At 42.1% G+C, this 25,286-nt stretch overlaps 2 protein-coding genes across 5 annotated transcripts; one reads left to right on the forward strand and one right to left on the reverse strand.

Moving 5' to 3' along the window:
- The first annotated feature begins 945 nt into the window (after positions 1 to 945).
- Positions 946 to 15,707, forward strand: pter (phosphotriesterase related). Of its 2 annotated transcripts, NM_001141822.1 has the most exon segments (6): positions 946 to 998; positions 4,062 to 4,284; positions 7,728 to 7,959; positions 8,146 to 8,411; positions 9,662 to 9,802; positions 14,345 to 15,707. In NM_001141822.1, coding segments are annotated over 5 exon segments (1,050 nt in total). In that variant the 5' UTR covers positions 946 to 998; positions 4,062 to 4,084; the 3' UTR covers positions 14,556 to 15,707.
- Positions 15,708 to 15,943: 236 nt separating this feature from the next.
- LOC106600457 (uncharacterized) lies at positions 15,944 to 25,070 on the reverse strand. Of its 3 annotated transcripts, XM_014191818.2 has the most exons (4): positions 24,510 to 25,070; positions 24,334 to 24,393; positions 23,904 to 23,983; positions 15,944 to 16,591 (listed from the first exon to the last, which is right to left on the reverse strand). In XM_014191818.2, the coding sequence occupies exons 1-4, from the start codon at positions 25,032 to 25,034 to the stop codon at positions 16,468 to 16,470; spliced, it is 789 nt and encodes a 262-aa protein (XP_014047293.2). In that variant the 5' UTR covers positions 25,035 to 25,070; the 3' UTR covers positions 15,944 to 16,467. The 3 variants fall into 3 exon arrangements, with proteins under 3 accessions (XP_014047293.2, XP_045570722.1, XP_045570721.1); XM_045714766.1 differs by lacking the exon at positions 23,904 to 23,983; XM_045714765.1 differs by lacking the exon at positions 23,904 to 23,983 and having other exon boundaries at positions 24,334 to 25,070.
- Positions 25,071 to 25,286: the final 216 nt, after the last annotated feature.

Raw genomic sequence — 25,286 nt, forward strand, 5'->3', positions numbered from 1 at the left:
TTACATTATTATTTATTCCCTATTTAACCCTCTGGTTCCCACATGGTTTTTGTGCGTGATTGTTCGTTGTTAAGTGTTCGCTATTTCTGTGAGCTGGAGTATTTTCCCTGCGTGGAATTATTTTGTGGTTTATTCGAGTAAAGTATGTTGTTTTACTCAGTTCTGTGTCCTGCGCCTGACTCCGTCCTACCCACTGCACATTGACACTTGACAGCTAGGTTTGTTTGTTTTGGTTAATCCGGTTCATGTTACCGTGGTTGTGCTTTGTGCTGCCTCGCCTGTGCCTTTGGGCCAGGGTGTATATTAAAGTTCTCCTGTTATCACCCATCTCTGCTCTCCTGCGCCTGACTTCCCGGCAACCAGTCACTCACCCGTTACAAATACCCAATAATGACAAATTAAAAACATGGCAGTTATACTGCACTCTAATTGCAGTTATACTGCAGTGTACTGCAATCTTTTACGTAAAGGAATTGCCATAACAAAGGAGTTGAATACTTACTGAATCAAGACATTTCCGCTTTCATTTTTTATTAATTTGTAAGAATTCCCCAAAACATAATTCCACTTTGACATTATGGGTTATTGTGCTTAGGCTAGTGACAAAAAAATCTAAATGTAATCAATTTTAAATTAAGGCTATAACACAACAAATATGGAAGAAGTCAATGGGTGTGAACACTTTCTGAAGGCACTGTAAATGGTGTGTAGCATTTTGCAAGAATACTCAGTTCTTCAAACACATGGTGGTAGGATATTCTTGAAGGCTATATTAATATGTCAATGATCGTATGAGTAATGTCATTTAGTAGCCTAATGTATTTACTCATTATGATGTACGATACATTCCGGCGGGTTACAGTAACATACTTTGTATCAGTCAAATTCTCGCGATAGTTAAGACTGCCTAATCGCACGACTTGTTGCTTCCTGGATCTTCCTCTCATTTGCAAGTTAAGAAGAACGTTTGGACTAGTGAATTGAAGCAAGATTTCCAGGTATTATATATTTTTTTATACATCGTAGTGTCATGAACAATGAATGTATATTTTTCAGTATTGAACTGAATAGCAGTTGCATTTGCAGAAATCGCAGTTGCATGCTTCAGCCCGCTGTATTTACTAGGCTCAGTTACTACATTCAGTTGATTGCATGTTAAATAATTCGAGATCACAAGTGTGATACAAAATCTAAAACTAACGGTGCAAGAATGCATTATTTTTGTGAGAAAATAACACTAGGAACAATTAAATTATATTTATTCGCACCAGAGACTGCAGTAGACAAGTTAGCAGGACATGTGAGTTAAAATGGGGGCACTTGACCTCTTGTATACAACCATAGGTCTAAAGGGCTCTTCAGTGCAGGATTGCCAGGTCTAGCTAAAATCTTGCCACAAGGTCTGAAAACTAGCCCAATATTTTTTCACATAAAAAGAGTTGCCACATTTATCAAATAAACATTTTTTACATAATGTTATTGAGCGAATTAAGAATAAATATCGACGTCATATAACGACAGGCTAAGAAGCAAAATTTGGTTTTCCATCAAAATAATAATTATTGAGAGTTTAAGAATGTCGCAAGAGCATATAAATCACCCTTATTAAACTTGCCAGGTAATATTCCATCAATGGATGTCGATTTAACTTGTTTTGACTGCTATGATTAAGCAATACGGCCCAAGTGGGTGTGGTATATGGCCAATTTACCACAACTAAGAGTTGTTCTTTGGATACTTTTTTTGTCATTCCCGTGCTACACGGTCTGATATACCACGGCTTTCAACCTATCAGCATTCAGGGCTCAAACCACCCAGTTTATAATTATTAATAAATCCTGTTTACGCATGTGCATAACTATAGATAAATATGATAGGAGAGTTTGAATGATCTAAGTTGGACAGAGGATCTCAATCTCTGTTCAAGAAACACTTGGACGAACTTCAAAAAACGAACGTTTGGCTGTTTTCTGTCAATGGTGCCATTATTATGTGCCAGATGTTAAGACTACAAACCATTATAAAAACCCTCTTAGGCCTCGCTCCCCCTGTCTGAGATATCTACTGCAGCCCTCGTCCTCCACATACAACACCCATTCTGTTAAAGTTCCCCACAAAGCACACACATCCCTGGGTCGCTCCTCTTTTCAGTTCACTGCAGCTAGCGACTAGAACAAGCTTCAACAAACACTCAAACTGGACAGTTTTATCTCAGTCTCTTCATTCCAAGACTCAATCATGGACACTCTTACTGACAGTTGTGGCTGCTTTGCGTGATGTATTGTTGTCTCTACCTTCTTGACCTTTGTGCTGTTGTCTGTGCCCAATAATGTTTGTACCATGTTTTGTGCTGCTTCCATGTTTTGTTGCTACAATGCTGTGTTGTCATGTGTTGCTGCCATGCTATGTTGTCTTAGGTCTCGCTTTATGTAATGTTGTGTTGTCTCTCTTGTCATGATGTGTGTTTTGTCCTATATTTTTATTTAATTTATTTTTAATCCCCCGTCCCCGCAGGAGGCCTTTTGGTAGGTCGTCATTGTAAATGAGAATTTGTTCTTAACTGACTTGCCTAGTTAAATAACGGTTAAATAAAAAATTGCCTATTTGCAAGATGTACTTGTCATTTCAATAGGGTAGGCTACTGACTAAAATCTGTGTTTATAATTGCAATTCAACTTTGCCATGGTTTGCTGAGCTAGATGCAGGTAGCCTATAGGCCCTGATAGGCCAACATGCCGAAGTCCACGATGAAACTGACTTTAAATGTGGAGGATGATACATTTACGATAGAGCTGTGACCATGATAACAATTGATCACTTCCAATTTATTTGACTAAACATGGCCATTAATAATTGCATAGATACAAGGCTACAACAGCAAACTTAAGTTATAGGCTATTTATTCAATATGTTTGCCAGCTCCGGGTAGGCTACACAAGTGGCACATTGATTTGCATAGACTCCAGTGATTTCAACATTTTTATTGTATGAAATGGTAGCCTACAATGGCAACCACATGAATAACATGTTTGATGGCCAACAGATGCAAATGTATCATTCTACACATTTTAATGTCAGTTTACCGTTTCAAATATCCACTCGCTCAGCGCTCCAGACCCTAGAACTGAGCATGCGTAAAAACCTTCGCTTGATACGGTTTCCCAAAGGAAACGTCGACATTAGAATGCAGTTTACTTTAAACCGCCTCTGAACCAATGTATCTAAAGAGCTCTAGTTTTCCAGTGCTTTGTCGACGCTATGTCAGTTTTAGCGCGTTAATATGTTTTATGGAAAAGGGGGTTGAAATAGGTGTCTCCGTAATGACCTACCAACAACCGGTTAAAAAGTTGTCACGATGTGCACGCATACTGCTCTGTCTCACCGCTCTCTCAACCAATCCCCTTAACGCACACACCCCTCCGGCTGGCTCTTCCCCTCCTCACTCAGTAACAGCCTGCTCACTGCCTGATAGTCAGCAACAGCAGGTCACAGCGAAATATAGATATTTTTTTAAAGAGAAATGCAGTGGCGGCCGCGGTGCAATTTAGAAGTAGCCCTGAAACCTACGAACAATACATTTTCACCCGCGACATCGTTTTCAAAGTAGCCCAATTCTTACCGGAAAACCACAAACATGGCAACCCTGCTTGAGTGGGCACCTGTCTAGTCATATCTATTCATGTGAAAGAAGTGTGTCCACTTGCTTTCTATCTCTGTGTTTTCATGCTGGTCTCAATCAAACCAGTAATCCATGGAACTATCCATCAACCAAATAGTTTTCCCTTTAAAAAAAGATTGCAGTTTTGAAACTGCTGTAGAAGTGTAGTAACTGCAGTCGACTGTGGTATTTTGGATGCAGTAATTTTAGAATAACTGCAGTTAGTCTGCAAAATTACTGCAGTAAATTATTTTATTTTGGATGCAGTATTTGCAGCATAATGCAGTTATACTGCACTCTGTTTACCATCTTTTTTACTAAGGGATGTTTTTCCAGTACTGGAATAGCTCATAACTAATATGTTATGTGTAATGTAGTAATTATAAAATATTCTATTCTGCAGGATTAAAACCCAGAGACCCAACCATGTCAGCACTGAGCGGTAAGGTCCAGACGGTGTTGGGTCCGATAGAACCCGACCAGCTGGGTAGAACCATGACCCACGAGCACCTGACCATGACCTTTGAGTGCTGCTACTTCTCTCCGGCCCCGGGGGACGAGACTGTGGCCCAGGCCCCCATCCAGATGAAGAATCTATTCTGGCTGAAGCAGAACCCTTACAGCAGGTAAACTCCCCTCCATATGTATTTTGACAGTGAAGCACATTTTTTATTTCATTTGGGTCTATACTCCAGCATTTTAGATTTGAGAGAGAATGTTTCATATTAGGTGACAGTACATAATGTCAGATTTTATTTGAGGGTATTTTCATACATATCTGTTTTACTGTTTAGATGCATAAAGTCCTTTAATTTCTAGTCTCCCCATTTTGAAGAAGTCATCATTATTTGGACAAATTCACTTAGTTTAATAATGTAGTCAAAAGTTTAGTATTTGTAAGTAAGCGTTTCACGGTAAAGTCTACTCTTGTTGTATTCAGCGCATGTGGCAAATAAAGTTTGATTTGATTTTGATTTGATTCATTCATGATTTTTCTTAACCATGGCATTATCAGGATTAATTTAGAAGTGTTCAGAAACATCTCATCTTCTCATTTAAAAAGAAAATTACTCCAGTCATAGGGCTTTATAAAACCAGTTTTATTTTTGCCTGATTCCGTTTTTTCCCAAATTCTGTTTTCTCCGTTGAGTTTTTCTAGGTTTACGTTCATCAGTTTTTCGATCTCAAAATCACACTTTTTTAAAGAGTAACTTTTATGAAGAAAAAAAATAACATAATCGAAAACCAGATGTCTTCGTTATAGTGAAACAAGTCGATTCTGGTCTTCATTTTGACAGTTCGTTACAAAAGTGATAGAGTTTGGTCCTTCAGTAGTAAATCTAGCTCTTTTTGCCCCTAGCGGTTCAACTCTACCATTGACATCATGATGTGTAGGCACCTTGAGAAGGTGCAACGTGCCTCTACGTCATCTCAAGGGAGGTGTTCGGTATGAAATACACTCCCTTCTAGATGTGCTGGGTGGTACCACCTCAGCCTTACTATAAAAGTAGGTGACAGCACGCCTTATTTGGCAATGGTCTTGGTAAGTATAGTGTGCCAATATATTTTGCATGATGCTTTCTTGACTAGACTACTGAAGTTACTCAAAATTCAAAAGGCAGTAAGGCACATTTCCTTATATGACCAAATTCAACGTTTCATACACATTATGTGCTTTTCCAAAAAAAAAAAAATGTAGGCTATGAGGATTATACTTTTATATTTGTAGCTACATCATCTTAACAAGAAGTAGATGGCAATGGTGGTCATGACAACTTGGCTCATAGTTCAATGGTTGTGAGTTATTTTTAAAATTTTCTTTAACCTTTATTTAACTAGGCAAGTCAGTTAAGAACAAATTCTGATTTACAATGACGGCCTAGGAACAGTGGGTTAACTGACTTGTTCAGGGACAGAACGACAGATTTTTACCTTGTCAGCTTGGGGATTCGATCTTGCAACCTTTTGGTTATGGGCCCAACGCTCTAACCACTACCTGCCACCCTAGTCCCACATGGGGCAGATATTTTTTTTCCTCTTCATTTTCATCCCCAGCCCACACACTTCTAATTCTGAAAACTGAAAGCATACCTTTGAGCAGGGCTGGATTAAGAAATCATAGAAAAAAAGAAATCATAGGTACTTAGTTTAGTTTTTTTATAGCTTTTTTAATACCACACAAATTACCAAAATGAGTGGCTACTCTGACTGACAAACTGAGATCAAGCTGGTCTTGAATTTAAAAAAAGAACAATAGCCCAGGCCAATGAAGCGACACACAGATTGTACAATATTAGGAGGAAATACACTACCGTTCAAAAGTTTGGGGTCACTTAGAAATGTCCTTGTTTTTGAAAGAAAAGCTCATTTTGTCCATTTAAAATAACATCAACTTGATCAGAAATACAGTGTAGACATTGTTAATGTTGTAAATGACTATTGTAGCTGGAAGCGGCTGACTTTTAATGGAATATTTACATAGGCATACAGAGGCCCATTATCAGCAACCATCACTCCTGTGTTCCAATAGCACGTTGTGTTAGCTAATCCAGGTTTATCATTTTAAAAGGCTAATTGATCATTAGAAATCCCTTTTGCAATTATGTTTTAACACAGCTGAAAGCTGTTGTCTGATTTAAAGAAGCAATAAAACTGGCCTTCTTTAGACTGGTTGAGTATCTGGAGCATCAGCCTTTGTGGGTTCCATTACAGGCTCAAAATAGCAGAAACAAATAACTTTAGTCTAAAACTTGTCAGTCTATTTTTGTTCTGAAAAATGAAAGCTATTCCATGCGAGAAATTGCTTAGAAACTGAAGATCTCGTACAACGCTGTGTACTACTTCCCTCACAGAACAGCACAAACTGGCTCTAACCAGAATAGAAAGAGGAGTGGGAGGCCCCGGTGCACAACTGAGCAAGAGGACAAGTACATTAGTGTCTAGTTTGAGAAACAGAAGCCTCACAAGTCCTCAACTGGCAGCTTCATTAAATATTGCCCACAAAACACCTGTTTCAACGTCAACAGTGAAGAGGCGACTCCAGGATGCTGGCCTTCTCGGCAGAGTTCCTCTGTCCAGTGTCTGTGTTCTTTTGCCCATCTTAATCTTTTATTTTTATTGGCCTGTCTGAGATATGGCTTTTTCTTTGCAACTCTGCCTAGAAGGCCAGCATCCCAGAGTCGCCTCTTCATTGTTGACATTGAGACTGGTGTTTTGCGGGTTTCCAGCTACAATAGTCATTTACAACATTAACAATGTCTACACTATATTTCTGATCAATTTGATGTTATTTTAATGGACAAAAAATGTGCTTTTCTTTCAAAAACAAGGACATTTCTAAGTGACACCAAACTTTTGAACAGTAGTGCTTTTACATTTATAGTTTCTTATTCCATTCCTTTACTTAGATTTGTGTGTATTAGGCAGTTGTTGTGGAATTGTTAGATATTACTTGTTAGTTATTGCGGCACTGTCGGAACTAGAAGCACAAGCATTTCGCTACACTCGCAATAACATCTGCTAACCATGTGTATGTGACCAATAAATTTGATTTGATATACACAGGAAACTGTTGAGCGTGAAAAAACGGGCAGCGTTGCAGTTCTTGACACAAACCGGTGCACTTGGCACCTACTATCATACCTGTTCAAAGGCACTTAAGTCTTTTCTCTTGTCCATTCACCCTCTGAATGGCACACATACCCAATCCATGTCTCAAGGTTTGAAAATCCTTCTTTAACCTGTCTCCTCCCCTTCATCTACACTGATTGAAGTGGATTTAACAAGTGACATAAATAAGGGATCAGAGCTTTTACCTGGATTCACCTGGTCAGTCTGTCATGGATGGAGCAGGTGTTTTTTTAATGTTTTGTACGCTCAGTGTAGTCTAGCATCCTAACAGCAAGTAGTCTATATAGCCCGTACAGCAGGCAGATTTCTAGAACCATACAGCAGGTAGTCTAGCACCTTTACAGCAGGTAATCTAGAACCTGTACAGCAGGCAGTCTAGAACGTGTTCAGGCTGAAGCCAATAGACAAATCTCTGTGTCCCTGTAACAATCTTCTTCAGCCATGAGAACCTGCTGCTGCTGCAGGAGACCAATGCTGTGCGGGAAGAGCTGCATGAGTACCGAAAGGCAGGAGGGGGAACCATCGTAGAAAACACTACCCAGGGTATCGCCCGGGATCTGCCCTGCCTCAAACAGCTGGCCAAGGAATCGGGCGTCCACATCATAGGAGGGGCGGGGTACTATGTGGATGCCACCCACTCTGAGGCCACCAGGAAGATGACCGTGGAGAAGGTGGGGGAGGTTTATGTTAGTTTGTGTCTGTGTGAAGGTATACTGGCCCATTTGTAGAAGCCCTGTCTCAGTCAAATGTATCCAAGTGGCTTTGGTCAGCTGTCTCCCACCTGAGGGAGCTATGGCCAGTTTGTGTCCATTGTCTGCCACTACTTCCCCTGACTAACACCCGACTTCTCTCTCCAGCTCACAGACATCATCATCAGTGAGGTTCTCCACGGGGCAGATGGGACCGAGATCCGCTGCGGTGTGATTGGAGAGATCGGCTGCAGCTGGCCAATCACGGACAGTGAGAAGAAAGTGCTGCAAGCCACTGCACACGCTCAGACCGAGCTGGGCTGCCCAGTCATCATCCACCCAGGACGGAACCCTGGTGCACCGGCTGAGATAGTCCGTCTCCTGCAGGAAGCTGGAGGTGACATCAGCAAGACTGTTATGTCACACCTGGATAGGTGAGAGCTTTCAGGACCCAGAGTGGACTGGAGGGGTGGCAGGATTTTTTCCCCTGGTCAGTCACATGGTCAGGAAAAATTCAGAGCCTACATGGGTTTATAATATAGTATAAACAATTATACTTAAAGCAAGCTTCTACAGCGCATTCAGAAAGTATTCAGACCCATTGACTTTTTTCACATTTTGTTACGTTACAAAGCAAAAAAAAAGTATCACATTTTCATAAGTATTGAGATTCTTTACTCAGTTCTTTGTTGAAGCACCTTTGGCAGCGATTACAGCCTTGAACCTTCTTGGTTATGACGCTACAAGCTTGGCACACCTGTATTTGGAGAGTTTCTCCCATTCTTCTCTGCAGATCCTCTCAAGCTCTTGTCCCGAAGCCACTCCTGCGTTGTCTTGGCTGTGTGCTTAGGGTGTGGCTTCCGTCTGGTCAATCTACCATAAAGGCCTGATTGGTGGAGTGTCCTTTTGGAAGGCTCTCCCATCTCCACAGAGGAACTCGGGAGCTCTGTCAGAGTGACCATCAGGTTCTTGGTCACCTCCCTGACCAAGGCCCTTCTCCACTGATTGCTCTGTTTGGCTGGGAGGCTAGCTCTAGGAAGAGTCTTGGTGGTTCCAAACTTCTTCCATTTAAGACTGATGGAGGCACTGTGTTCTTGGGGAGCTTCAATGCTACAGAAATGTTTTGGTACACTTCCCCAGATCTGTGCGTTGACACAATCCTTTCTCGGAGCTCTACGGACAATTCCTTGGATCTCATGGCTTGGTTTTTGCTCTGACATGCACTGTCAACTGTGGGACCTTATATAGACGTGTGTGTCTTTCCAAATCATGTCCAATCAATTGAATTTACCACAGGTGGACTCCAATCAAGTTGTAGAAACATCTCAAGGATGATCAATGGAAACAGGATGCACCTGAGCTCAATTTCAGGTCTCATAGCAAAGGGTCTGAATACTTCTAAGGTATTTCTGTTTTTCATTTTTTTATACATTTCTAAACCTGTTTTCGCTTTGTCATTATGGGGTATTGTGTGTAGATCAGATTTTTTAAATTTATTTTTTGTTGAGTAAGGCTGTAACAAAATGTGGAAAAAGTGAAGGGGTCTGAATACTTTCCGAATACACTGTAATTGTTCAGGAATGTGTTAAGGCGTATTGTGGAGAATTTTAATCTGCTGATGCTTCAAAGGTAGCTTCAGTGATGAGTGACTAAATTATTCATGTTTCTTTTCTCCCTAACACAGGACCATATTTGACAATGGAGAGCTGCTGGAGTTTGCAAAGATGGGGAGTTACCTGGAATACGACCTGTTTGGAATGGAGACGCTGAACTACGCCTATAACCTGGAGGTGGACATGCCCAGTGACAGCCAGAGAGTCAAGGCGTGAGTGCTCTTTGCTACCAAACTACCTACTAGACAAATGCAGCTAAACTAGGTCAATTTGGTTGTCTGTATCTACTTCATAATACTTTACCAAACGTAAAAAGTTAAATAACGCCCATGGATCTCTTTTGATGTGTGTGCGTGCATCAAATCAAATTTTATTTGTCACATGTGCCGAATACAACAGGTGTAGACCTTACCGTGAAATGCTTACTTACAAGCCTTTAACCTCTCTAGGGTCGGCGGGACGAAATCGTCCCACCTACGTAACAGCCAGTGGAATCCTGTGGCGCGTTATTCAAATACCTTAGAAATGCTATTACTTCAATTTCTCAAACATATGACTATTTTACACCATTTTAAAGACAAGACTCTCGTTAATCTAACCACACTGTCCGATTTCAAAAAGGCTTTACAACGAAAGCAAAACATTAGATTATGTCAGCAGAGTACCCAGCCAGAAATAATCATACACCCATTTTTCAAGCTAGCATATAATATCACAAAAACCCAGAAGACAGCTAAATGCAGCACTAACCTTTGATGATCTTCATCAGATGACACACCTAGGACATTATGTTATACAATACATGCATGTTTTGTTCAATCAAGTTCATATTTATATCAAAAACCAGCATTTTACATTAGCATGTGACGTTCAGAACTAGCATACCCCCCGCAAACTTCTGGTGAATTTACTAAATTACTCACGATAAACGTTCACAAAAAGCATAACAATTATTTTAAGAATTATAGATACAGAACTCCTCTATGCACTCGATATGTCCGATTTTAAAATAGCTTTTCGGTGAAAGCACATTTTGCAATATTCTCAGTAGATAGCCCGGCATCACAGGGCTAGCTATTTAGACACCCAGCAAGTTTAGCACTCACCAAAGTCAGATTTACTATAAGAAAAATGTTATTACCTTTGGTGTTCTTCGTCAGAATGCACTCCCAGGCCTTCTACTTCAATAACAAATGTTGGTTTGGTCCCAAATAATCCATTGTTATATCCAAATAGCGGCGTTTTGTTCGTGCGTTCAAGACAATATCCGAAAGGGTAAAGAAGGGTGACGAGCACGGCGCATTTCGTGACAAAAAAATTCTAAATATTCCATTACCGTACTTCGAAGCATGTCAACCGCTGTTTAAAATCAATTTTTATGCCATTTTTCTCGTAAAAAAGCGATAATATTCCGACCGGGAATCTGCGTTTTAGGTAAAAAGAGGAAAGAAAATAAAGCACGGGGTCGACTCGTGCACGCGCCTAAGCCCATTGTCCTCTGATCGGCCACTTGCCAAAAGCGTAAATGTGTTTCAGCCTGGGGCTGCCTCGATATCATTCAGCTTTTTCCCGGGCTTTGAGAGCCTATTGGAGCCGTAGGAAGTGTCACATTACAGCAAAGATCCTCAGTCTTCAATAAAAAGAGCCAAGATGAACAACTTGTCAGACAGGCCACTTCCTGTTCAGAATCTTCTCAGGTTTTTGCCTGCCATATGAGTTCTGTTATACTCACAGACACCATTCAAACAGTTTTAGAAACTTTAGGGTGTTTTCTATCCAAAGCCAATAATTATATGCATATTCTAGTTACTGGGCAGGAGTAGTAACAAGATTAAATCGGGTACGTTTTTTATCCGGCCGTGTCAATACTGCCCCCTACCCCCAACAGGTTAACCAACAATGCAGTTCAAGAAAGAGTTAAGAAAATATTTACCAAACTAAAGTAAAAAAAAAAAGTAACACAATAAAATAACAATAACGCGGCTATATACACAGGGTACCGGTACTGAGTCAATTTTCCAGGGGTACAGGTTAGTCGAGGTAATTTGTACATGTAGGTAGGGGTCAAGTGACTATGCATAGATAGTAAACAGCGAGTAGCAGCAGTGTAAAAACAAATTTTGGGGGGGGCAGGCAGGCAGGCAATCTAAATAGTCAGGGGTGCCATTTGATTAATTGTTCACCAGTCTTATGGCTTGGGGGGAGAAGCTGGACCTAGACTTGGCGCTCCGGTACTGCTTGCCGTGCGGTAGCAGAGAGAACTTAGATGACTGGAGTCTTTGACATTTTTTTTACTTTCCTCTGACACCGCCTAGTAAATAGGTCCTGGATGGCAGGAAGCTTGGCCCCAGTAATGTACTGGGCCGTTCGCACTACCCTCTGTAGCGACGTATGATCAGATGCCGAGCAGTTGCCATACCAGGCAGTGATGCAACCGGTCAGGATGCTCTCGACGGTGCAGCTGTAGAAATTTTTGAGGATCTGGGGACCATTGCCAAATCTTTTCAGTCTTCTGAGGGGGAAAAGGTGTTGTTGTGCCCTCTTCACAACTGTCTTGGTGTGTTAGGACCATGATAGTTCTATGGTGATGTGAACACCAAGGAGCTTGAATCTCTCGACCCGCTCCACTACAGCCCTGTTGATGTTAATGGGGGCCTGTTCGGACCGCCTTTTCCTGTACTCCACGATCATCTCCTTTGTCTTGCTCACATTGAGGGAGAGGTTGTTGTCCTGGCGCTCTGACCTCCTCCCTATAGGCTGTCTCATCGTTGTCGGTAATCAGGCCTACCACTGTTGTGTCGTCAGCAAACTTAATGATGGTGTTGGAGTCGTGTTCGGCCACGCAGTCCTGGGTGAACATGGAGTACAGGATCGGACTAAGCACTCACCCCTGAGGTGCCCCAGTGTTGAGGATGAGCGTGGCAGATATGTTGTTTCCTACTCTTACCACCTGGGGGTGGCCAGTCAGGAAGTCCAGGATCCAGTTGCAGAGGGAGGTGTTTAGTCCCAGGATCCTTAGCTTAGTGATGAGCTTTGTGGACACTATGCTGTTGAACGCTGAGCTGTAGTCAATTAACAGCGTTCTCACATAGGTGTTCCTTTTGTCCAGGTGGCAAAGGACAGTGTGGAGTGCGATTGAGGTTGCGTCATCTGTGGATTTGTTGGGGCGGTATGCGAATTGGAGTGGGTCTAGGGTATCTGGGATGATGCTGTTGATGTGAGCCATTTCAAAGCACTTCATGGCTACCGACGTGAGTGCTACTGGGCAGCTCGCGGCTGGGTTTCTCTTTGTAGTCTGTAATAGTTTATAAGTCCTGCCACATCCTACGAGCGTCAGAGCCAGTGAAGTAGGATTCAATCTTAATCCCGTATTGACGCTTTGCCTGTTTGATGGTTCGTTTTGAGGGCATAGCGGGATTTCTTGTAATCATCCGAATTAGTGTCCCACTCCTTGAAAGTGGCAGCTCTAGCCTTTAGCTCGATGTGGATGTTGCCTTTAATCCATGGCTTCTGGTTGGGACATGTACGTACGGTCACTGTGGGGACGACGTCGTCGATGCACTTATTGATGGTATACTCCTCAACGCCATTGGATTAATCCCGGAACAGATTCCAGTCTGTGTTAGCAGAACAGTCCTGTAGTGTAGCATCCGTGTCATCTGACCACTTCCGTATTGAGCGAGTCACTGGTACTTCCTGCTTTAGTTTTTCCTTGTAAGCAGGAATTAGGAGGATAGAATTATGGTCACTTTACAAGATGGAGGGCGAGGGAGAGCTTTGTATGCGTCTCTGTGTGGAGTAAAGGTGGTCCAGAGTTAATTATTATTTATTTTTTCCTCTGGTCGCACATGCTGGTGGAAATGGGGTAAAACTGATTTAACTTTGCCTGCATTAAAGTCCACGGCCTCTAAGAAGCGCCGCTTCTGGATGAGCATTTACATGTTTGCTTATGGCCTTATACAGCTGGTTGAGTGCTGTCTTAGTGCCAGCATCGGTTTGTGGTGGTAAATAGACAGCTACGAATAATATAAATGAGAACTCTCTTGGTAGATAGTGTGGTCTACAGCTTATCATAAGGTACTCTACCTCAGGCGAGTAATACCTCGAGACTTCTTTAATATTAGACATCGCTCACCAGATGTTATTGACAAAAAGACACACACCTCGGCCCCTCGTCTTACCAGACATAGTTTCTCTGTCCTGCCGATGCATGGAAAATCCCGCCGCTCTATATTATCCGTGTCGCCGTTCAGCCACGTCTCGATTAAACATAAGATATTACATATCACTTGCCTACGAATTCTCCGAAGGCAGCCCGACCTTCGCCCCCTTTTTCTCCATATTTTCTTCACGCAAATGACAGTGATTTGGGCCCGTTCCCGAGAAAGCAGCATATCCTTCATGTCAGACTCATTAAAGAAAAACATCTTTGTCCATTTTGAGGTGAGTAATCGCTGTTCTGATGTCCAGAAGTTATTCTCGGTCATAAGAGACGGTAGCAGCAACATTATATACAAAATAAGTTACAAACAATGTGAAAAAACTAATAAAATAGCACAGTTGGTTAGGAGCCCGTAAAACGGCAGCCATCAACTCCAGCGCCATTAGACTCGTGTGTGTGTGTGTGTGTGTGTGTGTGTGTGTGTGTGTGTGTGTGTGTGTGTGTGTGTGTGTGTGTGTGTGTGTGTGTGTGTGTGTGTGTGTGTGTGTGTGTGTGTGTGCGCTACTGTGCCTGTGTCTCCCACCCTCTCTAGCTTGGCGTTCCTGGTCCAGGAGGGATATGAGGACAACATTGTCATTGCCCACGACATCCACACCAAGAACCGTCTCACCAAGTACGGAGGGCACGGCTACTCACACATACTCAAGAACATCGTGCCCAAGATGCTGAAAAGAGGGATCAACCAGACCCAGGTGGACAAGATCCTCATAGACAACCCCAAACGCTGGCTCACATTCAAATGAAGGATCAGAATCAGATAGAAAAGCTGTTCCATAGGCCTTTATCCTTTGCAACAGCTACTGAACTCACAGTAAAAAAAAAAAGTTTTATTACTTGCAAATTACCAAATGCAATTGACGTCAGAAGTTGACACTTTATTCTTGCTACTTGTCTGTGATTTACTGAATTAAAGTGTGCTATTGAGAAGTAAACAAGGAAAAAACCTTGGATTGAACACTAACAACATTCTGATAGCTGAGTGAGGAGTAACGTTAAATCAAATATTTTTATTTGTCACACAATTACTAGCCATGACTGAATCAAAGCTTCAATTAATGTTTGTGATTAATAATTAATACTGTAAGCAAATAAATTAAACCATCCAGCTAGAAAATAAGTCACAGACTAAATATAAATGTGGTGCCAATATACACAGAAACCGAATGTCATTTAACAACACAAAGCAACAGTTTCTGCCCCAAACAAACTCAAGGACGTGGACTGCACATCGTCTGCACTTGGTACTCTACTCATAAATATGGTGCTCTCTGTTCTGACTAGTTTTATTGAAAGCCATAGGAGCTTCGTTTGTGGTAATGACATTTAACAAAGATTCTTTGTGAAAAGTAGTAACATTGTTCCCGTTAGATTATTTTTTTTTTACTACTAAAAGATATTGGGGTACCAAAAGTTCTTTATTAGTATGCTCTGCACTCAATGCTTGTTAGATGAGTTTTCGTGATGTCACACTGTGACTGGGTGGCTATAGGAGGGGATCTGGTTGGCTGGTAGGTTGTGATTTCACCCAATGGGTTCCTATGGGAGGGGGCTGGTTGGCTGGTAGGTCATCCTGAAGGACATGGTCTCCTTCTGAGAACAGGTGGCATCACAGAGGGACTTCACCACATGAGCAACGACATCACAGCAGACAATACATAACCATTATGTCACTTTAGGACAGTGTGATAGGATTTTAAAAGTTAGGGAGTAGGGAGTGCCTTTTTTTTTTTTCCTGATACATCACCAAATCGAACATCATGGTAGCCTGCCATTCAGAGGGAAATGTAACCCAGGAATATTTTCTTACCATTTTTAATGCTCTGCTAAAATTAGAACTGACCTGTTGATTTTTACATGAATACTGTACCAAAGTCATTAAAATTGGTTTTGATTTATTTTCTCTAGTGGCATGTTTTTCTTCCGTATAATGTATCGTTTCCATTTCAAATACTGGCTGTAGGCCTAATTCATCTTAGTGAAGTAGCACTTAATTCATTTCCCAGGAAAAGGTTCAATTGGACTGTGTATGATGATAATGATAGCTCTTTTACACTAATGCAGTAGTCTGATACTGCATTGCTGATCTGTTACTAATGCAGTAAGATGCAGACAGAAACACACCAAACATTACTTCATACAGTAGAGTTTTAATCACCTCTGAGTATTATTCCCATATTCTATAGACTAACATGAACTGAGATGCCTTACAAGACCAATTGAAATGAATTGATTAGTTGACCCAATGACAAAAGCCATGAACAGCAATGAAGCATTAACACCATTCCTGTTTAACCTGCATTAATATTGGCTTATACACATGAAACATTCACTCATCACCTTCCTTGTTTCCACGTGTTCAACTTTCTTTATTGGACATTGCATCATTTGGAGATTTTTACTCGTAAAACTAAACATCCATTATAGTGTAAATTTAAAGGTTCACTTCTGTGTCAAGGTCCCCCAGTTTCTCTTTAACCACCTGTCTTCTAAACGACAGCGGGTTAACCAATCTAAACGAGAGAATATAGCAGATGAAGTGAATAGCCTAGCGTAAAATAGATGATCTGTTCATCGGCGTAGACTATGAAGCCGGAGAAGGTGCTGTACTTCTTGCCTTATCCCCGGTCCAGCTTGATGTAGATCTCATCGCCGGGCTCAAGATGCTGGACGACACTGTTGCTGGCAAAGTCGTAGTTCTGGTCGGCATCTTGGGTGTAGGACTGGAACTTCTGCACCACTGACAGCTCCTCTCTGATTGATGCCAACCCCCTTTTGGTACCTACATAAAACTCACCTCATCAAAATTGTATTGGTCACATGCTCTGAATACAACTGGTGTAGACCAGGCTTGCTTAAAAGCCCTTCCCAACGATGCAGTTTAAAAATCCTAATACAAATAGTAAAATAGTACCACAATGAGGAATAAAATAATATGCACAAGAATGGGGTAACTGTACCAGATCAATGTGCAGAGGTATGAGGTATTTGAGGTAGATATGTACATGAAGGCAGGGTAAAAGTGACTAGGTATCAGGATAGATAATAATGAGGTATTTGAGATAGATATGTACATGAAGGCAGGGTAAAGTGACTAGGTATCAGGATAAATAATATAATAAAATAAAGAACAGAGTAGCACCAGCAAATTATGTATAAAAGTGTGTGTGTTGTGTCGGTAAGAGTGAGTGGGAGCATATGTAGCGTATGTGAATATGTGTGAGTGAGTGTGTATATGGTTTGTGTATATGGTTTGTATATATTTTCTAGTGAGTGTGTATATGGTGTGTATATATAGTCTAGTGAGTGTGTATATGGTGTGTATATATAGTCTAGTGAGTATGTATATGGTCTGTATATATAGTCTAGTGAGTGTGTATATGGTTTGTATATGTAGTCTAGTGAGTGTGCGTAGGGTCAGTGCAAGATAGAGTCAGTGCAGATAGTTCAGGTACCATTAATTGACTATTTAGCAGTCTGGTTATTTAGCAGTCTTATGGCTTGGGGGTAGAAGCTGTCTAGGAACCTTTTGGCCTGAGAGGCGATGCTCCGGTACCGTTTTCCGGATGGTAACAAAGTGAATAGTAGTACATGGCTTGGGTGGCTGGAGTCTTTGGTCATTTTTCGGTCCTTTCTCTGACACCGCCTGATATAGAGGTCCTGGATAGCAGGGAGCTCGGCCCCATGATATACTGGGCTGTCTACAACACCCTCTGTAGCGCTTTGTGGTCAAGGGCGGTGCATTTTCAATACCAAGCAGTGATGCAGCCAGTCAAGATGCTCTCGATGGTGGAGCTTTAGAACTTTTTGAGGATCCAAGGGCCCATGACAAATATTTTCAGCCTCCTAAGGGTGTGCATTATGTGTGTGTAAAACTGTAGCCTTAAGTTGATGTTTTGAATCCTAATCAAAGTGGTTGCCAAGGTTGGTGACCACGTCATCAAATTTCAGCACTTCTGCTGTTTGTTCAGCCCGGCGGCCAACCTTCTCCTGAGTGGACGGTCTTCCAGTCTGCTTCTGGACTAAGTTTTGGTGGATGACAGGGATCGCTTGGTTCTGCCAGAGCACTTTAATGATTGGAAAAGTAGACAAAAAAAATTATAAATTCGTGTGCATAATCTATGCACAGCAGGCTTTTCTAATGTTGTCCCGTTCTTGTCTTGAAAAGGTATTAATGAATTCAACTTTTACACGCAACAATACCTATTCTGTTTTTCCTCTCCGTGCTGGTATGGCTCAGTAACATTACATCGGAGCCTTTCTTTTGTATTCAACTAAAACTCACAATTAGTTCAATCTAGAATTCCCTAGTAGCCTAATATTATTATTATTTTTTATTATTTTTCTCCACAATTTCGTGACATCCAATTGCAATCTTGTCTCATCGCTGCAACACCCCAACAGGCTCGGGAGATTGAAGGTAGAGTCATGCGTCCTCCGAAACACGACCCGCCAAACCGTGCTTCTTAACACCCGCCAGCTTAACCCGGAAGCCAGCTGCACCAATGTGTCGGAGGAAACACTGTTCAACTGAAAACCGAAGTCGGCCTGCAGGCGCCCGGCCAGCCACATAGAGTCGCTAGAGCGCGATGAACCATGCTACAATATCTTCAAAATGGTCACAGCGATTCCCTGTGCATGAGTGTTCGGAGAGAAGAGGGGAGGAGGGAGATATGGTGATAGCTCTGATATTAGATGCATGTTGAGGGAAAAGTACTCCAATTCATATATTATGTAATCTCTTCCATCAAAAGGAGAGAGAGAGATTTTTGCAATTTCATGAGAGAGAGATTTTTGCAATTTCATATTTGAACATCCACTAACAGAGGCATGCTGTTTGTAGAATGGCCTTTCTGGATGGCCACAGAGGACATGGGCAGTAAGTTTTCTTGGTACCTGGTCACACCTCAGCTCCCCTTGTGTCCAATTAATCACTGGAGAAAATCAATAAAGCCACAAAGGGAGAGCATTAGGTGGGAGTTGGGTGTAGGGCATGTTTCCCCATACACATTAGCAGTGGCAATTTCAGCATGTAAATCTTGGTGGGGCAAACTCCCACATTTTTCGGGGATGCATGCCAGCAAATCCACAACACAACACTAAACATACATTAATTGCACTATAAAGGTGACAAACGGTGTCCAGAAACGGTTAGGGCCTACATAAAGCTGTCCCAACAACAGAGCTTTCTTTTCAGCACCATGGAGTGAATCCTTACCACCTGGCTGTCAGGGAAACCTTGTCTGTCAGGGAAGCAGTTCATTCAGCCTCATTTACTGCCTTTAAAAAAAACATAGCTGATATGGCTGACTTGCTTAAATAAATGTGGTTTCTACTGACAATTGGGATGTACTAGCTATCACATAAGGGGACGACGAGTGAATAAGAGGCAATCCGTAATTTTGATTAAGACAATAAGTGAGCTAGGACGGACGTTGTCAGTAATTCAGCACTTTTGAAATGTACAGCGACAGAATTCAGAACATGGGCCGTTCTTACAGTATTCTCCCTATACACCAAGTCAGAACTGTAGGATAAATAAAGGGGGCGAATAAGCAGACAATGAAAGCTATTGCAATATTTGATGATTACATTATAGGCTACATGTGCACCATCAAGTCAGAACAGTAGGCTAAGTTATGAGTGTGAAAGGGAACAAATATTTAGGATGAGACACATGGGCACAACAACTTACTACACAACATACACTTAGTATTACTTTCTTAGCTACAGTGTACATATCTCCCTGGAATATTACATAATTATGGAACAGCATACAATTCATTTTTGGACCATTGGGCTGTGCTCACTTGAATAGGAAGGTGGCACGACGATCCTTCTTGTGGGCAAATTTTGTCATGAAACTTTGTCATCAAAGTCTGGCATTCTCTGGATTTATGGTGCTTTCAAGTTAACTGGGAACCCGGAACTCGAATTATGACGTCAGTGAACTTCAGGTCAGAGCTCTAGAAAGAGGCGTGAGTTCCCAACTTTGAATTCCGAGTTGGATGACCATTCAAAACGTATTTTCCCAGTTGTCTTGAACTCATTGAAGTCTAAGATTTCCCAGTTACGAGTTTCTAGTTTTGAACGCAGCAGAAGTCATTCTGGATTGACAGCATGGCCAATATTCAACCTTTTATGGCCCAATTAATGTTTATCCTTTTAAGCATGGGAAAGAGACCCTTAAACCCAGACTTTGGACCACACATCCACTCCATGGAATAGCAGGCTAGTGATTGCTTTGCAACGCTTGCAGTTAGCCATTGATTCCTTCCAAACCACTCATTGTTCAATTTGCGATTTCCAACTGATTGTGGAATGTTTATGTCCAATGGCTGATGAGCACCGATATGTTTTAGATTATTTCTCTTCATATGACAAGGATTGAAAAGGACTTGGCAGTAGATTGTTGACTTGATTCATGATTATGACTGCTTTCTTGCTAGCAAAAATGTTGAAAGTATGATGTTGACATGATCAGTCCAGTCAAAGCTACAGTAGATATAACGTGATTTGACATTTTATCTCTAGTCAATTTTCTTGAATTTTCGAGCTCTACCCGTAGATTTTGCGGTTATGATGTAGTTTCCCCATAGGTGACGGAACAGCGAGGCAATCACGGTGCACCTAGAGAACATTAGCAACCCCTACGCTCCGTATTTTCCGCTGGCTGCCCCACCACCACAGAAATCAAATCAAATGTTATTTGTCACATGCACATATTTAGCAGATGTTATTGCAAGTGTAGTGAAATTCTTGTGTTCCTCGCTCCAACAGTGCAGTAATGTCTAACAATTCGCATCAATACAAATCTAAAAGTAAAATAATGGAATTAAGAAAAATGTAAATATTAGGACAAGCAATGTCAGAGTGGCATTGACTAAAACACAGTAGAATAGAATAGAGTATATACATATGAAATAAGTAAAGCGGTATGTAAACATTATTAAAGTGACCAGTGATTCCATGTCTAAGGTGCAGGGTTGAGTAACCGGGTGGTAGCTGGCTAGTGATGGCTATTTAACAGTCTGGTGGCCTTGAGATAGAAGTTGTTTTTCAGTCTCTCCGTCCAAGATTTGATATTTCTGTACTGACCTTTCCTTCTGGATGATAACGGGGTGAACAGGCCGTGGCTCGGGTGGTTGATGTCCTTAATGATCTTTTTGGCCTTTCTGTGACATCGGGTGCTATAGGTTTCCTGGAGGGCAGGCAGTGTGTGCCCGGTGATGCTTTGGGCAGACCGCACCACCTTCTGGAGAGCCCTGCGGTTGCGGGTGGTGCAGTTTCCGTGCCAGGCGGTGATACAGCGCGACAGGATGCTCTCAATTGTGCATCTGTAAAAGTTTGTGAGGGTCTTAGTTGCCAAGCCAAATTTCTTCAGCCTCCTGAGGTTGAAGAGGCGCTGTTGCGCCTTCTTCACCACACTGTCTGTGTGGGTGGACGATTTCAGATCATTAGTGGTGTGTACGCCGAGGAACTTGAAGCTTTCCACCATCTCCACTGCGGTCCCGTCGATGTGGATAGGGGAGAGCTCCCTCTGCTTTCTCCTGAAGTCCAAGATCAGCTCCTTCATTTTGTTGATGTTGAGGGAAAGGTTATTTTCCTGGCACCACTCCGCCAGGGCCCTCACTTCCTCCCTGTAGACTGTCTTGTCATTGTTGGTAATCAGGCCTACTATGGTTGTGTCATCTGAAAACTTGATGATTGAGTTGGAGGCGTGTGGGGCCACGCAGTCATGGGTGAACAGGGAGTACAGGAGGTGACTAAGTATGCACCCTTGTGGGGCCCCTGTGTTGAGGGTCAGTGAAGTGGAGGTGTTGTTTCCTACCTTCACCACCTGTGGGCAGCCTGTCAGGAAGTCCAGGACCCAGTTGCACAGGGCAGGGTTCAGACTCAGGGCCCCGAGCTTGATGATGAGCTTGGAGGGTACTATGGTGTTTAAGGCTGAGCTATAGTCAATGAACAGTACTCTTACATACAGTTGAAGTCGGAAGTTTACATACACCTTAGCCAAATACATTTAAACTCAGTTTTTTACAATTCCTGACATTTAATCAGAGTAAAAATTCCCTGTCTTAGGTCAGTTAGGATCACCACTTTATTTTAAGAATGTGAAATGTCAGAATAATAGTAGAGAGAATGATTTATTTCAGCTTTTATTTCTTTCATCACATTCTCTGTGGGTCAGAAGTTTACATACACACAATTAGTATTTGGTAGCATTGCCTTTAAATTGTTTAACTTGGGTCAAACGTTTTGTGTAGCCTTCCACAAGCTACCCACATTTTGGCCCATTCCTCCTGACAGAGCTAGTGTAACTGAGTCAGGTTTGTAGGCCTCCTTGCTCGCACATGCCTTTTCAGTTCTGCCCAAAGATTTTCTATAGGATTAAGGTCAGGGCTTTGTGATGGCCACTCCAATACCTTGACTTTGTTGTCCTTAAGCCATTTTGCCAAAACTTTGTAAGTATGCTTGGGGTCGTTGTTCATTTGGAAGACCCATTTGCGACCAAGCTTTAACTTCCTGACTGATGTCTTGAGATGTTTCTTCAATATATCCACATAATTTTCCTGCCTCATGATGCCATCTGTTTTGTGAAGTGCACCAGTCCCTCCTGCAGCAAAGCACTCCCACAACAGGATGCTGCCAACCCCGTGCATTGTTGGGATGGTGTTCTTCGGCTTGCAAGCTTCCCCCTTTTTCCTCCAAACATAACGATGGTCATTATGGCCAAACAGTTCTATTTTTGTTTCATCAGAGCAGAGGACATTTCTCCAAAATGTATGTTCTTTGTCCCCATGTGCAGTTGCAAACCGTAGTCTGGCCTTTTTTTTATGGCGGTTTTGGAGCAGTGGCTTCTTCCTTGCTGAGCGGCCTTTCAGGTTATGTCGATATAGGACTTGTTTTACTGTGGATATAGATACTTTTGTACCTGTTTCCTCCAGCATCTTCACAAGTTCCTTTGCTGTTGTTTTGGGATTGATTTGCACTTTTTGCACCAAAGTACGTTCATCTCTAGGAGACAGAACGCGTCTCCTTCCTGAGCGGTATGACGGCTGCTTGGTCCCATGGTGTTTATACTTGCGTACTATTGTTTGTACAGATGAATGTGGTACCTTCAGGCATTTGGAAATTGCTCAAGGAAAATTGCCCAAGGATGAACCAACTTGTGGAGGTCTCCAATTTTTTTTCTGAGGCCTTGGCTGATTTCTTTTGATTTTCCCATGATGTCAAGGAAAGAGGCACTGAGTTTGAAGTTAGGCCTTGAAATACATCCACAGGTACACCTCCAATTGACTGAAATGATGATGTCAATTAGCCTATCAGAAGCTTCTAAAGTCATTAAATCAAATCAAAGTTTATTTGTCACGTGCGCTGAATACAACAGGTGTAGACCTTACAGTGATATGCTTACTTACAGGCTCTAACCAATAGTGCGGGAAAAAAAGGTGTGTGTGTGTGTGTGTGTGTGTGTGTGTGTGTGTGTGTGTGTGTGTGTGTGTGTGTGTGTGTGTGTGTGTGTGTGTGTGTGTGTGTGTGTGTGTGTGTGTGTGTGTGTGTGTGTGTGTGTGTGTGTGTGTGTGTGTGTGTGTGTGTGTGTGTGTGTGTTTTCGTTGGGAATTATTCTTTGTGTTTTCGTTGGGAATTATTGTATGTGTGTAAGTAAAGAAATATATAAAACAACAGTAAAAAGACATTTGAAAATAACAGTAGCAAGGCTGTATACAGACACCGGTTAGGCTTATTGAGGTAGTATGTACATGTAGGTATGGTTAAAGTGACTATGCATATATGATGAACAGAGTAGCGTAAAAGAGGGGTTGGCGGGTGGTGGTACACAATGCATTACATCATTTTCTGGAATTTTCCAAGCTGTTTAAAGGCATAGTCAACTTGTATGTTAACTTCTGACCCACTGGAATTGTGATACAGTGAAATAACAATTGTTGGAAAAATTGTTGGAAAAATTACTTGTGTCAAGTAGATGTCCTAACCGACTTGCCAAAACTATAGTTTGTTAACAAGACATTTGCATTACATCATTTTCTGGAATTTGAGTTGGTTGAAAAATGAGTTTTAATGACTCCAACCTTAGTAAACTTCCAACTTCAACTGTAGGTATTCCTCTTGTCCAGGTGAGATACAGCAGCATGCAGTTCAATTGCATCATCTGTGGATCAATTGGGGCAGTAAGTATTTTGAAGTGGGTCTAGGGTGTCAGGTAAGGTAGAGGTAATATTTTTTACCTTTATTTAACTAGGCAAGTCAGTTAAGAACAAATTCTTATTTTTAATGACAGCCTAGGAACAGTGGGTTAACTGTCTTGTTCAGGGGCAGGACAACAAATGTGTAACTTGTCAGCTCAGGGATTAGAACTTGCAACCTTTTGGTTACTAGCCCAACACTCTAACCACTAGGCTACGCTGCTGCCCCAAGGATACGATCCTTAACTAGCCTCTCAAAGCACTTCATGATGACAGAAGTGAGTGCTATGGGTCAATAGTCATTTAGTTCAGTTACCTTCGCTTTCTTGTGTACAGGAACAATGGTGGACATCTTGAAGCAAGTGGGGACAGCAGACTGTGATAGGGAGAGATTGAGTATGTCTGTAACCACTCCAGCAAACTGGTCTGTACATGCTCTGAGTCCGCGGCTAGGGCTTTGCGAGGGTTAGCACGCTTAAATGTCTTACTCACGTCAGCCACGGCGAAGGGGAGCCCACTGTTCTTGGAAGCGGACTGTGTCGATGGCACTGTGTTATCCTCAAAGCGGGCAAAGAAGGTGTTTAGCTTGTCTGGGAGCAAGACATCGGTGTCCGCGACGTGGCTGGTGTTCCCTTTGTAATCTGTGATTGTCTGTGGACCCTGCCAGATACGTCTTGTGTCTGAGCCGTTGAATTGCGACTCCACTTTGTCTCTGTACTGACGTTTTGCCTGTTTGATTGCCTTACGGAGGGAATAACTACACTGTTTGTATTCAACCATATTCCCAGTCACCTTGCCATGGTTAAATGCGGTGCTTCGCGCTTCCAGTTTAGCACAAATGCTGCCATCTATCCACGGTTTCTGGTTTGAGTAGGTTTTAATAGTCACAGTGGGAACAACATCCCCTATACACTTCCTTTTAAACTCAGCCACCGTGTCCGTGTATACATCAATGTTATTATCCGAGGCAACCCGGAACATATCCCAGTCCGCGTGATCAAAACAGTCTTGAAGCATGTATTCCGAATGGTCAGACTTGTGCTGAATGGACCTTAGCACCGGTACTTCCTGTTTTAGTTTCTGTCTATATGAAGGGAGGAGCAAAATGGAGTCGTGATCTGATTTGCCGAAGGGAGGACGGGGGAAGGCCTTGTATGCATCCCGGAAAAAGAATAGCAGTGGTCAAGTATTATCCCAGTGTGAGTACTACAGTCAATGTGTTGATAGAACTTTGTGAAACTGAGCTAGGCTGAAACACCTGTATTTTGG

Source organism: Salmo salar, chromosome ssa03 (assembly GCF_905237065.1).
Source record: "Salmo salar chromosome ssa03, Ssal_v3.1, whole genome shotgun sequence".
Taxonomy (NCBI): domain Eukaryota; kingdom Metazoa; phylum Chordata; class Actinopteri; order Salmoniformes; family Salmonidae; genus Salmo; species Salmo salar.